We start from the raw sequence: 17,080 nt of genomic DNA on the forward strand, positions 1-17,080 counted from the left end.
ACAAAAATCATATGACTTCACTCATATGAGGACTTTAAGAGACAAAACAGATGAACATAAGGGAAGGAAAGCAAAAAATAATATAAAAACGGGGAGGGGGACAAAACATAAGAGATTCTTAAATATGGAGATCAAACAAAGGGTTACTGGAGGGATTGTGGGAGGGGGGATGGGCTAAATGGGTAAGGGACTTTGAGGAATCTACTCCTGAAATCACTGTTGCACTATATGCTGACTAACTTGGATGTGAATTTAAAAAATGAATTAAATTTAAAAAAATAAATAAGAAAAAAAGTAAAAAGTCGAATACAATTACAACTACAATAATACTAGCTTTTGTAATTGCCTTAGTTTTTACCTTTGCTGCACATCTTTATTTTTTCACGATTTTGTGTTACTGTCTAGTAGCCTTTCATTTCCACCATAAAGACCTTTCATTTCTTGCAGGGGAGGTCTAGTGGTAATGATCTCCCTTGCTTTTGTTTATTTGTTAATGTTTTAATTTCTGACCTCATATATGAAAGAAATGTGCCTGAAATGAAATTCTCAGTTGGCAGTTTTTTCTTTCAGCACTTTGAATATATCAACCCATTACCTTTTGGCCTCAAGGTTTCTGTTGAGAAATCGTCTAGTCACCTTTTATGTGTTGAGTTGCTTCCCAAGATTCTCTCATTGTCTTTGTCTTTCAACAACTTGATTATGTATCTTAGTGTGGATCCCTTTGAGTTTATTCTACTTTAAATTCATTAAGCTTCTGGGATTTTTAGATTTGTGTCTTTCATTGAATTTGGGACCTTTTAAGCCATTATTTCCTCAAATTATTTTTGCGCATTACTCTCAGGGACTCTCAGAGTGTGTTTGTTCTTCCACTTTATACTATCCCATAAGTCCTTTAGGCTTTGTTCACTTTTGTTTTTCTTTTTGTCCTTCTGTCTTGATAATTTCAATTATTCTTTCTTCAAGTTTGTTGATTCTTCTGCTGGCTCATATCTGATTTTGAATCCCTGAAGTGAATTTTTTATTTTAGTTATTGTAATTTTTAGCTGCAGAATTTCTTTTTGGTCATTCTTATGATATCCTTCTCTTTACTGATATTCTTATTTTGTTCCTACATCATTTTCTTCTCTTTATCAGGGTCTTCCTTTAACTATTTGAGCATCTTTAGGGCAATTGCATCTTTAGGGCAATTGTTTTCTTTATCTAGTACTTCCAACAGCTAGGCTTCTTCAGGAATGGTTTCTCTCAGGGTGCCTGGGTGGCTCAGTTGGTTAAACATCTGATTGGGCTCAGGTCATGATCTCACGGTTCATAGGTTTGAGCTCTGTGTTGGGCTCCACACTGCTGGTGTGGAGACTGCTTAGGATTCTCTCTCTCTCTCAAAATAAGTAAATAAACTTAAAAAAAAGGAACGGTTTCTCTCAATATATTTTGGTCCTTTTGATAGGCCATAGTTTTACATACCTTTGTATGCCTTGTCACTTTTTTTGTTGTTGAGAACTGGACAAACGATTTTTGTAATCAATATAATAACTTTGGAAATCAGATTTTTTTAGGCAATTTTTTTTTTTAATTTTAGAGAGAGAGCATACAGGCAGGGTATTGGGCAGAGGGGGAGAGGGAGAGGAAGAGAGAGAGAGAGAGAGAGAGAGAGAGAGAGAGAGAGAGAGAGAATCTTAAACAGGCTCCATGTTCAGCATGGAGCACAATGCAGGGCTTGATTCCATGACCTTGGAACACGACCTGACCTGAAATCAAGAGTGGGATGCTCAACCAACTGAACCACCCAGTGCCCCTGGAAATAGGATTCTCTCTTTCCTTAGGGTTTGAGGCTTATTTATTTTCATTATTGAAAAGTGTCTCTTTGCTAGGAATCAGACTGAGGTGAATGCTTTAGATCTTCTATATCTAAAGCATTTTTTTTGAACCTGTATCTTTCCCTTGACATGGACATTGCTTTCTAAATTCCATTGTATGTCAGGTTGTTTTGAATGGCCTCATTCCTTAATGTCTGGCTCACAGGCAGAGAAAAGAGGGAAAAAGAAAAAAAAAAACAGTGCTGCTTCAACTAATGGGTGTTGAAATAATTATGACCAACTTTTGTTTCTACATATCAGTGGATGGAAGGCAGTAGTTAGCAATCAGAATGCAGAATCATAATATTTAGAGGATAAGATCCTTTTTGTCCATCTTGGCTCCACCAAATCACACAGTAATACAGGCAGGTTAGCTGCCATGAGGCTGGGTGATACAGGATCTGAAGCTCCTGCAATGCCAAAATTAACTACAATTGACCAAAATTAATTACAATTGATCAGCCAATATTTCTCCGCAAACTGCAAGTGCTCAGATAGACTGTAGAGTTCTAATATAGTTACTTCAGAGTTTTTGCTAGTATAATTGCTGTTTAGGTGCTTCCTTGGTGCTTCCTACTTTACCTTGATGTCACCTCTAAACATATTTCAATACAATTAAAAATTTAATACTTTTATGAAGATTTTTAAAAATTAAATATTTAAATGGGTACTGCTTCCACAAACAATTTTCCAAAGGAATTTAGTTATGAATTTAAGCACTGTCATGATTGTTTGGAACTTAAAAATACATGTAATTGTCTATTTTGACTAAAGCTAGAAAACAAAAAAATATCCCTGGTAGTTTAAGAACATTATTAAGTTATAACCTAGAATGTTATTAACTTAAAAATCAGATTTTGCTAGGAACATCATAGAGTGAACTGCACAAATTTTTTACTGTATTACTAAAATTTTTAACTGTTTAAGAGAATCCTTATTTAGGAGTATTCTAGGAAGCTAAGTTGTCAGTTCCAGGCTAAACCAGGATCTGGTTCAAAACCATCAATTAAAAGTCCCAATTATATATAGTCCCAATTATGAATTAAGTTCATATTTTTAAAATATCTTTTCCTTTACTATCATATTCATTATAACTGGCATGTGTGCCTCAGACTTAAAAATAAACAAGAACAACAAAATAAGATTAGATTACATAGAAGCCTTAAATCCTAGACATAGAGCCAACAGATTGCTTCAGATTAGTGAATGATTTATTTTATCCTATTAGTAAAAATAAAAATACTACAATATATGTTCCTGATAGTAATGCCAAGTTTAAAGCAAGATAATAATCAAATGTTTTTAGTGGCCCTCTCTAGCATTTAATGCTTTTTCCTCAGAGTTCAGTTAAATTGATATTAACAATACTAATAGCTTTTCTTAACATTCGTTAAGTAGATTTTTAAGGAGAACTTCATGGATTTTAAAATGGCTGCCCCTCAAAAAAAGATAAGATTATCTGACCTTCTGTGGAATCTGGGCAAGGGCTGATGCAATTAGATTAGACTTTTCTTCTGTGAGGTTTTTGATCATTGAACCCAGAGTAAATACCACAACTCCATCCTTTCCAGAGCTTTGGACAAACTCTTCTAACTCCTGTAAAGAAAACAGTCTTTGTAATAATGAAAATTTAGAGCTTACAAGAACAAGAAAGCCATATAACTTTAGCACTGTGTTTGAATTACTGAACAGTTCTGTCTTTCCATGTTAACCATTTTGGAGTATGAAATATGATCACTGGTTATCAGGCAAATAAAAATAATTTACTTTGGAGGTTCCCTTCCAATGTGTTCTAAACACTTTTGAGGTATGTTTGTGTGTGCCTGTGTTTACAAATTATTGACTATGTGTTATCTCCTGCCATGTGCTGAGGTCTTTGGATGCATTATTTAACTTAGATATATATGGTGAACTTAAGAGATACGTATACATTTCCACATGGGAGAGCTGTTTCAGAGAGGTTAAGTAATTTGTCCAACGCTACACAGCAGTAGCCGGCAGAACCAAATTTCTAAGTGAAGCTTGTTGACTGTACAGCCAGTGACCATACTTAGTACTCTCGACTGCCTCTAACATCCTCTCCATAATGCCCCAAATGTGGCATTTGATTACTGCTTTAAGTTAAATTCTTCTGGTACTTCACTTTATATTTAGCCTTGGATGCTAAGAAGATTATCATGAACCTTTATTTTCATTCACAGCCAGAATAATGATATGCTAATGGCATACTTACTTTTTTTCTGTTTCTAAATTTAAATTTTCTTTTGGTTACATTTGTACTTTATATAAGCTTCCAGTACCACATTTAGAAATCAGGTAGCCATTCAACTTATCAGATAAGTAACACAGAAATACCTATAATATAATACCTATAAGTGACAATAATATTATGGAAATATATGGCTTTGCATTAAAGATAAAAATGGCATATTTAATCATGTTGAAGTCAAAAGCAATCTTTTTATCCCATTTTCAAGTACTAAATAAACTAAGCCAATCAAGTAAGACAAGAAAAAAAAATGTATGATGATTGAAAGGGGAAGACAGGAAAGAGATTCATTTTAAGGAATTGGATCACATGATTATGGAGGCCGACAGGTCCAAAATCTGCAGGATAGGCTATCAGTCTGGAGACTCAGAGAAAAGCCAATACTGTCTTTCAGGTCTGAAGGCTGTCTGCTGTCAGAATTCTCTTTTGCTTCAGAATGGTCAGACTTTTGTTTCATTCAAGCCTTCAGAGGTTCACCAACATAATGGAGAGCAATTTGCTTTACTGAAAATCCACCTATTTAAATGTTAATTTTATCCAAAAATTACCTTGCAGAAACACCCAGAATAACAGTTGACAAAATATTTAAGTATTTGGCCCAGGCAAGCTGACACATAAAATTAACTATCACACTGTGATGATAGATGGATTGACTTAATATGTAAACCCAACAGTCTCTTTAATTTTCAATTACAGCAAAATCTTCTTGAGAAATCGGCAAATATTCTATAATGTATGTAGAAGAATATCTTTCATAAATAATTAATGAACTTTGGAAAATAAAAGGAAATACTTGGGAGTACCTCAGATAATAACACGTAATATGTAACATGAAATATGTAAAATGATTGCTCTGATCTCCTACTAGATGATGTGAACAATAGAACAAAATAGTAAGACCAGAAAAAGAACTGAGTATATGAAAGCCTTCCATGGGATAAGAGTGATGTCAGAAGTTAGTGAGACAATCAGTGAGAAAAAAAATCACACTGAGTAGATTATTAGGAGTGGTGTAATAATATATATATTATTGAGACAAAAAAGGGAAGTGAATATTTATCTCCTACATATATTTATATGATATTGTAATAATAATTTAAAATCTAAATAAGCCTGTTCAAGCCTTTAACTGACTAGATCACCCACATGATGGAGAGCAATTTGTTTCACTCAGAATCCACCTATTTGTTAATTCTTTAATATGCAAGCATTTTCACAAAATTTCATTCCCTGGATAATTCAGGTGTTTAGTTTTGGTATTAGAATATTGCAGGATTTTCAGCAATATCCCTAATTATAAAAAGCAGATTAAGGACACTAAATGTATGTTACCTACAAATAGAAGAGTCAATGTGAATGTACAAAGTAACCCATAATGAGGATGAAAAGTGAAGTAATCATGAGGTTTGAGGCTCTAACAGAAAGAAACATGACAAAATCTGATAAAACTTGATTCTTTCCACAAATAATAACCACATTTGTGTGCTGTTTTTGAGTTAGTGTTTGTACACTTTTGTAGTGTCCCTGGGGTCCTACTATGCTCTGGTGGGAAGAGATAGGGGAAATAAGATTGCATTGGAGAAACATATATTACTGATGAAATAAATAATTATGTAAATACACACAAACATAGATTATGTAAACACATATGGTATGTTATGGTATCAGTAATAAGGCAATAGGAGGGTTCTGAATAGTACTGAATTATTAAGATATAGCAAATATGCCTATAAGTAAATCTTACACTATCCTGACAGTTTTTTCTTTGCCTTTAGAATTGAATCTATACAGTGCATGGGTATTTTATCAAAAACTATGAAATAACATAAAGAAGGCTCAGAATATTTAAGTGATTACTTATTTTTTAATGTTTGTTTATTTTGAGAGAGCAAGTAGGGGAGGGACAGAGAGAAAGGAAGAAAGAAAATCCCAAGCAGATTCCACAAGGTCAGCACAGAGCCCAAAATGGACCTTGATCTCATAAACTGTGAGATCATGACCTGAGATAAAATCAATAGTTGGAGCTTAATAGGCTGAGCCACCCAGATGCCCCTAAGTGATTACTTTCTGAGCAAAAGCAATAGTTTAGAATAATATAGAATGGATTTCCAATATTATTTAAGTTGTCAAAATATTAATTTATATAATAAAATAAAGTAAAACTTCCTGTTACACGGTTTAAAAAATTCCCAAATATTCTGTCTCTTTGATGAGTATTCCATATACTTTCTGGTCTTACTGAAAATTGGATTTTGCCCTATAATCCTTTAAGTATACTCTATTCATTCTACCATACTTATATCAGTCAGGGTCCAGATAGACACTTGATCTGTGTTCTCCTCTCTTCTGACTGTATTTCCAACAGTTTCCTCTACTATGCCTTAAAAAAGTATCTTCATCTTTATGTTTTTAATCATAAAAACATATCAATATCAATAACCCATGATTCCTAATGCCAATTGTCAATCTTTTAGGAACAGCCCCCGTTCACAGAGGCATCTAGTTCATAGTCTTATGCTCCACCCCAACTTCTGTTTTTACTCTGGGTAACTTAATGTTCACGATAAGCACCCAATATGAAATCATGTTTTTTTTATCCCTTGACATCCCTAATTTAAGACCATTGCTTATTTAAAAGGCAAAACCATGGAGGCAGTAAAAAAGTGGTGATCCCAGGGATTTAGGGATAGGATAGATGAATAAGTGGAGAATAGGAGATTTTTAGGGCAGTGAAACTGTTCCGTATGATACTATAAGGGCCGATACATGACATTATACATGTATCAAAACCTATAATATATATAACATAAAGAATTAACTTTAAGTTATGGAAATTGGTTGATATTGATTGTAACAACTGTGCCCCACTAGTGTGGGATATTTATGGTGGAAGAAGCTGTGTGTAGGAAAGAGGCAGGAAAGGGTGGGAATTCTCTATATTTGCTGCTAAATTTTGCTGTGAATGTAAATGGCTCTAAAAACAGTGTATTAAAATTAAAAGAAGAAAAACACAAATACTGCCTATCCCCTGAGATTAAGACACTGTATTCAACAGCTGCTTACTTAACATCGCACTGGTACCTCAAATTTAGCATGCCCAAATATGAACACATTATTTTCCCTCACAGCTGCTCCCCTTTAATTCTTCACTTTAGTAAATGCCACTATTCTCTGCTAAATTGCCTGTAAGAAACCAACAAAGACATATACACAGAAACAACAAGCCAAGGATTCATTCTCGAACTCCCTCCCTTAATCCCCACCTCCAGCCAATCACCAAATCATAATGATTTTTTTTTGTAAGTACTTCTTAAATCTCTCTACTTCTACTCAAAAATTACTATCATATTATAGTTTGGATCTCTATAGTCTCTTGCAGGAATTATTGCAACTGTATCTCAGCTCATTTCCCTGTGTTAAATCTTGCTTCATTCCAAACAATAGTCAATGTTTATGAAAAGGTAAGCTGTATCACATTGCTGTTTAAAAATTATACACTGATCTTTCATTGATCTTAAATTTGAAGAATACTTAGTATTGCCCATTTGTTGTTTTTTTTTTTTAATAAACTATCTCCTGATAACCTTTTCAGTCTAATTTCTCTTCTTTGTTAAAACCAAACAGTTCATCATTGTTGAACTTTTGCCAGGTTTTGTGGATGGGCCATTATAGCTCTATATGAAATATTCTCAGAGTATTATAATTTCCCCACTATTATCCATTTCTAAGACTAGGTTATGCTATATAACATGCAGCTACAAAATCTCAGTGGCCTAAGACAACAATTTATTTTTTTCTTATGTTGAATCCTTATCTATTGAGCTGCAGCTGGTTTATCCATTCTTTAATCGGGAACTCGGGTTGATATATTATCTAGAACATTACCTGTAGCTACTATCTGTAGCCCTTTGACATAACAAAGGAAAAGAGAACTCTGTAGTAACCAGATCTGACAATTAAATAGTGGGCCTAGAAGGGATACATACCACTTTAGCTCAGTCTCATTGTGCAGAGTACTCCATGGTTCCACTATACTCAGGGGCTAGGAATCTCATCCTTAGCAAATATGTGGCATAGCTGATGAACAACATCACTAGTGGTTGCCATGATAATGTTATAAGATACCTATGGTAGTATAATAGTCTAAGAAAATAATGTCCATTAACTGCTGTGTCTATGTTTTCAGTTTAGGGATTAAACATTATAAATAATAAACTAGAAATAATTCCAGGAGATAAAAAGTTAAACAATCAAAAATAAACACTTATTTACCTTCGGCAGGGGCTTTGCAGGTTTGCAGTGCAGTCCTCCAACAAATTCAATGTTAGGTAAATAAGGGTAAGGAAATTCAATATCCCAGTAAGTTCGAATCAACCACATTTCAGCTTTCCCCATAATCTCACATAATGTGGCAGGTTTTCCTGAATAGAAATGAAGGATAATGGAAAACTGGTATATTAAATAGGAAATGTTTGACCATCTAATTTTCTAAGAAAAACCTTTAAAGAACCAATATTGGGCCCATGCAAACCACACAAAATCAATTCACCTTTTCCCCCTGAAGGCACATAATAGTGAGATTTTGAATAACCAAGCAAGGATTTAAGTCTAGAACAAGACCAAAAGCCTGCTGCTTTCTCCTGCCAACGGAGTCTCTCTTCAGCTAAGCCTGAGCCCTACTTCATGCTCAGAATTGGCAAATACTCTCAGCAAAGGATAAGAAACAAGCAGTGATCCTTGGCTCATTGTAGTAGGGTCTCTGACTCTTCTGGAATTACAATTTGTCTCATTCTTGTTGCTCCAAAAGCCTTTTGATTTCTTTAAAAACTGACCTTTGAAATTCATCTGTCTTCTCGTGTTTTCGAGTGTGCTGTAAACACCTACTCACACCCAGCCAGGAATAGAAATCTTTTAATACATTTTTGAAAAGTCTTATCTCCCTTGCTATGCAAAATTAAAGTTCCTGTTTCACAAGAGTTTGTCCTCTTTGATAGCAAAATATTAGCTATTCTGACATATTTAGTTGACTGACAGCAACAAAGGAGTGCCTTTCAACTGATGTGGCAACCAATTGAACATTAACAGAATAAAAACTCAAATTAGTGGCTGAATTAAATGATTTTCCTTATTTAGGAGCCAGAGCTTTATTTCTGAATTCTAGTCAATTACTATGGTATAAGGAAACTTACCCAGAGGTTTTGTGTCCTTTTGAAATATATATTCAGTATTGCTGATATGAGGAAATTGTAACTATATAGTTTTCCACCATAAGGCCTTTTAAATATTCTCCTTGATAATTCTAAATATGCTAAAATTTTGATCAGAAAATATGAGGGATTTTGAATTGACCAGGACAATCTATCTGTATAAGCAATCACAAACAAATCTCAGTAATTTATGGGTTTGATTCTGGTAATGGCAATGGTATTGAAAATCCAACTTCATACTCAGTACATACTCCATTTTAGTGACTTCCTGGTGTCAGCCATGGATGTAATCTTCTTCTCTTTGTGTAATGCTTCACTCGCCCCACCTTTTTTATAACAGTTTTGCAATTTATATGCCATACAATACTTCTTTCTAAAATACACAGTTCGGTAGTTTTTAGTATATCCATAAAGTTATGCAGCCATCACCATTATTTAATTTTAGAATATTTTCATTACCGCCTCTAAAAAACCCTGTATCCATTGGCAGTCATTCTGTTTCCCCTTCTTCGCAGCCTCTGACAACCACTACTCTACTTTCAGTCTGTATTGGTCTGTTCCAGAATAATCTCACTCATTTCATATAAATAAATTACAAATGGTCTTTTGTGCTCCCATTTTTCACTTAGCATAATGTTTTCAAGGTTCACCCATGTTGTAGTCTGTATCAGTTCTTCATTACTTTTTATCACTTAATAAGATTTCTTCATATGGATATGCTTCATTTTCTTTATCCATTTATCAGTTGATGATCATTTAGGTTGTTTTCATTTTGGGCTACTATGAATAATGCTGCTATGAGCATTCATGTATATGTTTGTGTGGGCATATGTTTTTATTTATTGTGGATACACAGCTAAGAGTAGAACTGCTGGGTCATAATGGTTGATTCACTTCTTCATGACAAGATAATATCTTTTTGCTGTTGAATTTCCATTCCTGAGAGATTAATTTAGGACACTTAATGCAATTTATTGAAATGAAGTCAATATAGTACAAGGGAAGTAAAAATAATTGATTTGGATAAAGAGATTTTTAGAAACCATTGTCTCAAATTTGGAAGTCAAAAGAAACCACAGCATGCCTTTTTGATGTCATACTGAGACACTCTTAAACAATAAATGATGGAAGAATTATTTAATTCTTTAGAAGAATGTGCCTATATTTTACTTTTTTATTACTGATTCCCTATTTACTTTTGAGTCCACATATAGTTAGGTTAAATGTTAGCTTGCATATTTCTGTCTGGTAGAAAATATCATTCCCCAAATTATGATTTTATTGCTCTATATGACATTAAGCAGTTTTGTGTCTAACTTTAGTAGTATTACCCTAACATTACTTTTTTCCCCCAGTTGTTTACAAGTAGCTCCTCAAAATATATTTGAACCACACTTGCATTCTTAACTGGTTTCCTCCTCAATGATTGAATATATATATATATATACACATATATATATATGTATATATATGTATGTATGTATATATATATGTATGTATATGTATATATATGTATGTGTATGTATATATATGCATACATATACATATATATATTTATGATTCATTTAATGATTGTATAAGAATTATGGGTTGTATTTTTTTCAAAAATAATTCAAAAAATACTTGGAATACATTACATAATGAAGATCCTAAATTCTGAATAACCTAAATAAAAAATAACTTTATTCTACTAAAGTAATAGAATTTTTAAACTTCTGAGTCAAAGAAATGTTTTCCATCTACCTATCAAGCCTTCACATTCTTCTTTCTCAGATTACTGATATATTCCCAAAAAGAATATTCTAGGGTGCCAAGAGCTAAGAATCAGAGACAGTCATGTTCCATCAATGATGGTTCACTATAAAATTTTTTTTTCAACGTTTATTTATTTTTGGGACAGAGAGAGACAGAGCATGAATGGGGGAGGGGCAGAGAGAGAGGGAGACACAGAATCGGAAACAGGCTCCAGCCTCTGAGCCATCAGCCCAGAGCCCCACGCGGGGCTCGAACTCTCGGACCACGAGATCGTGACCTGGCTGAAGTCGGACGCTTAACCGACTGCGCCACCCAGGCGCCCCAATGATGGTTCACTATAAAAGAGGTTCCAAAACTTCATGTTAAGTTTCTGGAACCAGAAATAAACAGACAACTTAGATCCAGCAACAGATCACTCACCGCTTTATTCATGACTCAGAAAATGTCTCCAAGATGAGATACTGTTACCTTTGCTCAGTTTTGCCTTTTGCTGTTTGGCCCCTGACCATGGGTAAGTGATGGGCATAGCAGTTTCTGTCCACATGTTTTTAGGGCCAAATCTAGAAGAAATAAGCACCTGCTTCCATCCACAGAAGGCCCAGAAAAAGTCACAGTGCTGTGTGTTAGATCTTATACTATCCTGAACTAATCACTGGCATATCTTGGGCAGCATACTTCATCAGCAAAGGCAAATGCTGTTTGATATCGATTATATGCAGAATCTAGAAAAATCAAACTCATGATAAGAGAGATCTGATTCGTGGTTGCCAGAGGCAGAGTGTAGAGTGGATGAATGGGACGAAGGTTGTCAAAAGATGTCCATTTCCAGTTATAAGATCATAAATACTGGGGAATATAGTGTACAACATAATCATTATAGATAAGAATACTATTTTGTTTATTTGCAAGTTTCTAAGAGAGTAGATCTTAAAAGTTCTCACCATAAGGAAAACAATTATAAGTATGTGAGGTCATGGGTGCAAACTTATTATGGTAATCATTTCACAGTAATACATCTCTCAAATCATTGCGATGAGTATCTTATAAAATGTTATACCTGAACTGTATCTCAGTAAAAGTGCAAAAATTCATAACAAGAAAAGAGTTTTGGTTATCACCTATTACTCATGATCTTACTGGAGCAGTCAGTCAATGGAATACGCAGCACACACACATACACATACACACACACACACACACACACACACACACTCTCTCTCTCTCACAAAATCACACAAAAACAAAAAACAACCCTCCAAAACAAACCAAAAAGTGAGATCAACTTCTGAAACAAAAAAAAATGACTGTCATTACTTACTGACTTTTTATGAATTGTCAGTCTAATCTAAATCTAATTTAAATACTAGTAGAGTTGCTAAGGGATTATATTTAGGTTGCTGAATTCAAGAGTGAAATACAAAAGCACCAACAGATCTCCTTTATCTTTATAACTATAAAAAAGAGATATTAATGGTAACTAGACTATAAAAATAATGCTAGAAATAAGAGTTTTAGCAAAGAATGGTAAAATATTACTGATTGTTATAAAAAAGATCTGAATAAAAATTTGTTTTGAAAAACTTTAGATGTGCAAGAGGTCAGTTTTCCCCTGATTGATCTCTGAATTCAGTGTAAACTTAACTCAGTAAACACATAGAGCTTCATAAACTTTCCGTAAAGTTCATTTGAGAGGAAAGATGCAAAAGGCTATCTACAAACATTTTATAATAAACAAACATAGTAGGAATTTATACTCTTAAGCTCCAGAGATATAACTTAAGAATCTTATGTGGGAGTTTTTTTCCTGACATTATTTTGTTCTGGCATTGAGAAGAATGAATAGAGAGAAACCTAAAAGCAAAGTGAAACTAATATGTATAATGTGAAAATGTCTCCCATCACAAGGAAGTGTGATTCAACGGTAATAGTTGATAAGTTATTTGGCCATGTTAAAATTTACACTTAAGGTATTAATATTCTAAATCTTTAGGGTTACATAGAAAAACTTCATAGGGAGGGTAAGTGATTATTTTGTTACTGTTAATATGCCAGTAGTAATGCCCAGGGACCAAGTTGTTGAGAAGAGTGATTTTGCTTTTAAAATATACTTTACAGAGAAAGACAAGGATGTAAGATGTCCAAAATATGCAGACTTGTAAATTGGAAGACTAGGCAAGCATAAAATAATAATGAAGATACTTTCTATCCTTATAGCTTTTTTTTTTTTTTATGTTTATTTTTGAGAGAGAGAGAGAATGAGCGCGCAAGTTGGGAAGGGGCAGATGCAGAGGGAGACACAGAATCCGAAGCAGGCTCCACACAGAATCCGAAGCAGGCTCCAGGCTCCTAGCTGTCAGCACAAAGCCCAATAAGGAGCTTGAACCCACAGGCTGTGGTATCATGACCTGAGCTGAAGTTGGAACACCTTAACCAACTGAGCCACCTAGGCGCCCCTGGAAAAAGAATTATAATGGAACTTCCCATTGAACTAATCTATAGTATGGGAATGTAGAATATAAAGAGGTAAAAGGAATTGCTGAAATAAGAGAGAAACAGTGTGCTCAGGGTCAAAGCTCACAATTTGACCTCTAATGCAATTTTGAAAAGAACAAAAAAAAAACAAAACAGTGGGATTTAAAAATCTGGAAACATGGTCTTTTAGGGGAAAAAAAATGACATTTTGCCATTGGGAGAGAACTGCATATGAAACCAATATATATTTATTTATTTTCTAGTTTTGTGCTTATCACATGCTAAACCCTGCAACCAGCAATAAAATCTAAATTGGATGCAAACAGAAAGCCTGAGAAAAAGCAAGTCGATCAGGAAAAAAAAAAAAAAAAAAACCCAAAAACCAGACTGTATAAAAGCAAAACTAAACAAGAGAGGAATAGTCCAGAATTATGTCAAATTCAGCACACAGTTTTCTAGATATTCCAAAAACATTAGTAGCAGCAACCAGGATTTATGTGTATACATAGAGAATATTCTTCCTGTGATAATTTGTAAAAAATCAATCATCCAAAACCAAAAAAAAATTTTTTTTTTGTTTTTTACTTAAAAAGCTTGGGTCCTCACTTAAAAATATTTTTTTGACTGGCGTGAGGTGATACCTGAGTGTGGTTTTGATTTGTATTTCCCTGATAAGGAGCGACGCTGAACATCTTTTCATGTGCCTGTTGGCCATCTGGATGTCTTTAGAGAAGTGTCTATTCATGTTTTCTGCCCATTTCTTCACTGGGTTATTTGTTTTTCGGGTGTGGAGTTTGGTGAGCTCTTTATAGATTTTAGATACTAGCCCTTTGTCCGATATGTCATTTGCAAATATCTTTTCCCATTCCGTTGGTTGCCTTTTAGTTTTGTTGGTTGTTTCCTTTGCTGTGCAGAAGCTTTTTATCTTCATAAGGTCCCAGTAATTCACTTTTGCTTTTAATTCCCTTGCCTTTGGGGATGTGTCGAGTAAAAAAAATTGCTACGGCTGAGGTCAGAGAGGTCTTTTCCTGCTTTCTCCTCTAAGGTTTTGATGGTTTCCTGTCTCACATTTAGGTCCTTTATCCATTTTGAGTTTATTTTTGTGAATGGTGTGAGAAAGTGGCCAAAATGAACAAATCAGGAGACTATAGATGCTGGAGAGGATATGGAGAAACAGGAACCCTCTTGTACTGTTGGTTGGAATGCAAATTGGTGCAGCCGCTCTGGAAAGCAGTGTGGAGGTTCCTCAGAAAATTAAAAATAGACCTACCCTATGACCCAGCAATAGCACTGCTAGGAATTTATCCAAGGGATACAGGAGTACTGATGCACAGGGGCACTTGTACCCCAATGTTCATAGCAAGCACTCTCAACAATAGCCAAATTATGGAAAGAGCCTAAATGTCCATCAACTGATGAATGGATAAAGAAATTGTGGTTTATATACACAATGGAATACTACGTGGCAATGAGAAAAAATGAAATATGGCCTTTTGTAGCAACGCGGATGGAACTGGAGAGTGTGATGCTAAGTGAAATAAGCCATACAGAGAAAGACAGATACCATATGGTTTCACTCTTATGTGGATCCTGAGAAACTGAACAGGAACCCATGGGGGAGGGGAAGGAAAAAAAAAAGAGGTTAGAGTGGGAGAGAGCCAAAGCATAAGAGACTGTTAAAAACTGAGAACAAACTGAGGGTTGATGGGGGGTGGGAGGTAGGGGAGGGTGGGTGATGGGTATTGAGGAGGGCACCTTTTGGGATGAGCACTGGGTGTTGTATGGAAACCAATTTGTCAAAAAATTTCATATTAAAAAAATATATATTTTTTTAAGGGACACCTGAGTGGCTCAATCAGTTAAATGTCTGACTTGGTCTCAGATCATGATCTCACAGTTTGTGGGTTCAATCCCTGCATCAAGCTCTGTGCTGACAACTAGCTCAGAGCCTGGAGCCTGTCTTTAGATTCTAACCCTCTCTCTCTGTCCTTCTGCTACTTGCACTCTATCAAAAATAAATAAAACACATACAAAAAATTTTTTTAAATACCTTTTTTAAGATTTTATATCGTCAGGTAAATATTTACATTTTATTTTATTTTTTAAGTGCTTATTTTGAGAGAGAAAGCACACAGGTGTGAGTGCATGAGTGGGGGGAGAAGCAAAGAGCGAGGAGAGAGAGAGAGACTCCCAAGCAGGCCTCGGGCTTGATCTCATGATCACAAGATCATGACCTGAGTCACAATCAAGAGTCAGATGTTTAACCAACTCCGCCACCCAGGCACCCTTTTTCTTATGAAGTAAGAATCTTTAATGCATGCAAATATATCTTACCTAAAGCCTTGCTGTAATAGCCATCCCATTCCGGAAATACAAAATATAAAAACATAATATCAGTCACTATGTACAGTAACCAATTCTCTAGTCTCTGTACAAAAGTCATGCGGTCTGTCAATCCTGATGTGATGCCAGGAACATATGAAGAAGGGATAGGAAGCTGAGCACACAGTCTCTCAATGACATTCCCATAAGAAAATCGAAAAGAGTATATAAATGGAATATTGAGGAGCTCAGCCAACAATTCCCCACAAAAGCTTAAGGGATCAGCTAAACAGATATCAAACTTAGCTGCTTGTAGCCTGCTGAGTAACTCCTTATTTGTGACAGCACTCTCACACATTCTTTTGGCTGTCCTAGAAAACCTGTAGACAAGTTCTGTCAGTTTTCCTTGCATGCTCCACCATGAAAGTTTTGGCAGTTCAAAGGAAACATCATAGAGAATACCATTGAGCTCTTCCATGAGAGTTTCTTTAGTTACTGGAAGTTGAAGGATCTCCACATTAAAGGGAATCTTGGTATGATCAAACAGATAACTTGGTGAAGGTACCAGGACAGTTACCTCATGCCCATGAAGCTGGAGTTGATCCAGGATAACTTTTAAATTAATCCAGTGACTAAAATCCAAGGGCCACACAAGTATTTTCCCAGTCCTTCCAGAGTCGAAGAAATATAGATGTAGCATGAAAAGAACCCAGAAACCTTTTATAGTCCTCATGATCAACTCTTGCTCTAACTAAACCGAGGCTTAAACCAAGTTCATGAAGTTCACAATCCCACAGATCTCTTTCATGACTTTCTCAATTTATAGTAGGTTGAGCTGAACTTTGGAGTACATAGTTGGTTTTACCAAATGCAGCTGTTTTGTTTTAAAAAAAAAAAAATCAATACAGTTGGGGCGCCTGGGTCACTCAGTCGGTTAGGCATCCAACTTTGGCTCAGGTCATGATCTAGTGATTCGTGAATTTGAGCCATCCGTCAGGCTCTGTGCTGACCCCTCAGAGCCTGGAGCCCACTTCAGATTCTGTGTCTCCCTCTCTCTGCCCCTCCTCCACTCGTGCGAGCGCGTGTTCTCTCTCTCCCTCCCCCTCAAAAATAAACAAACATTAAAAAAATGTTCTTAATCAGTACAAACAACGAAATGAGTTAGGAAGAAAATAGAATGAGAGTTTTAAAACTTCTTTTAG

The 17,080-nt window shown here is 35.1% G+C and overlaps 1 protein-coding gene across 3 annotated transcripts in view; it reads right to left on the reverse strand.

Annotated features, from left to right (window-relative positions):
• The window catches only part of LOC122478837 (UDP-glucuronosyltransferase 2A1-like), a 28,633-nt gene extending 11,941 nt beyond the window's left edge, over positions 1 to 16,692 (reverse strand). The window contains exons 1-3 of one of the 3 annotated variants that reach the window (XM_043572546.1): positions 15,891 to 16,690; positions 8,395 to 8,543; positions 3,318 to 3,449 (exon numbers count right to left, since the gene is read on the reverse strand). In XM_043572546.1, the coding sequence (XP_043428481.1) occupies positions 3,318 to 3,449; positions 8,395 to 8,543; positions 15,891 to 16,611 (1,002 nt within the window). In that variant the 5' untranslated portion in view covers positions 16,612 to 16,690. Of the gene's footprint in view, positions 1 to 3,317; positions 3,450 to 8,394; positions 8,544 to 15,890 lie in introns of all 3 variants that reach the window. The other 2 variants (XM_043572548.1, XM_043572547.1) reach the window with 2 other exon arrangements.
• Positions 16,693 to 17,080: the final 388 nt, after the last annotated feature.

Source organism: Prionailurus bengalensis, chromosome B1, assembly GCF_016509475.1.
Source record: "Prionailurus bengalensis isolate Pbe53 chromosome B1, Fcat_Pben_1.1_paternal_pri, whole genome shotgun sequence".
In the NCBI taxonomy this organism is placed as follows: domain Eukaryota; kingdom Metazoa; phylum Chordata; class Mammalia; order Carnivora; family Felidae; genus Prionailurus; species Prionailurus bengalensis.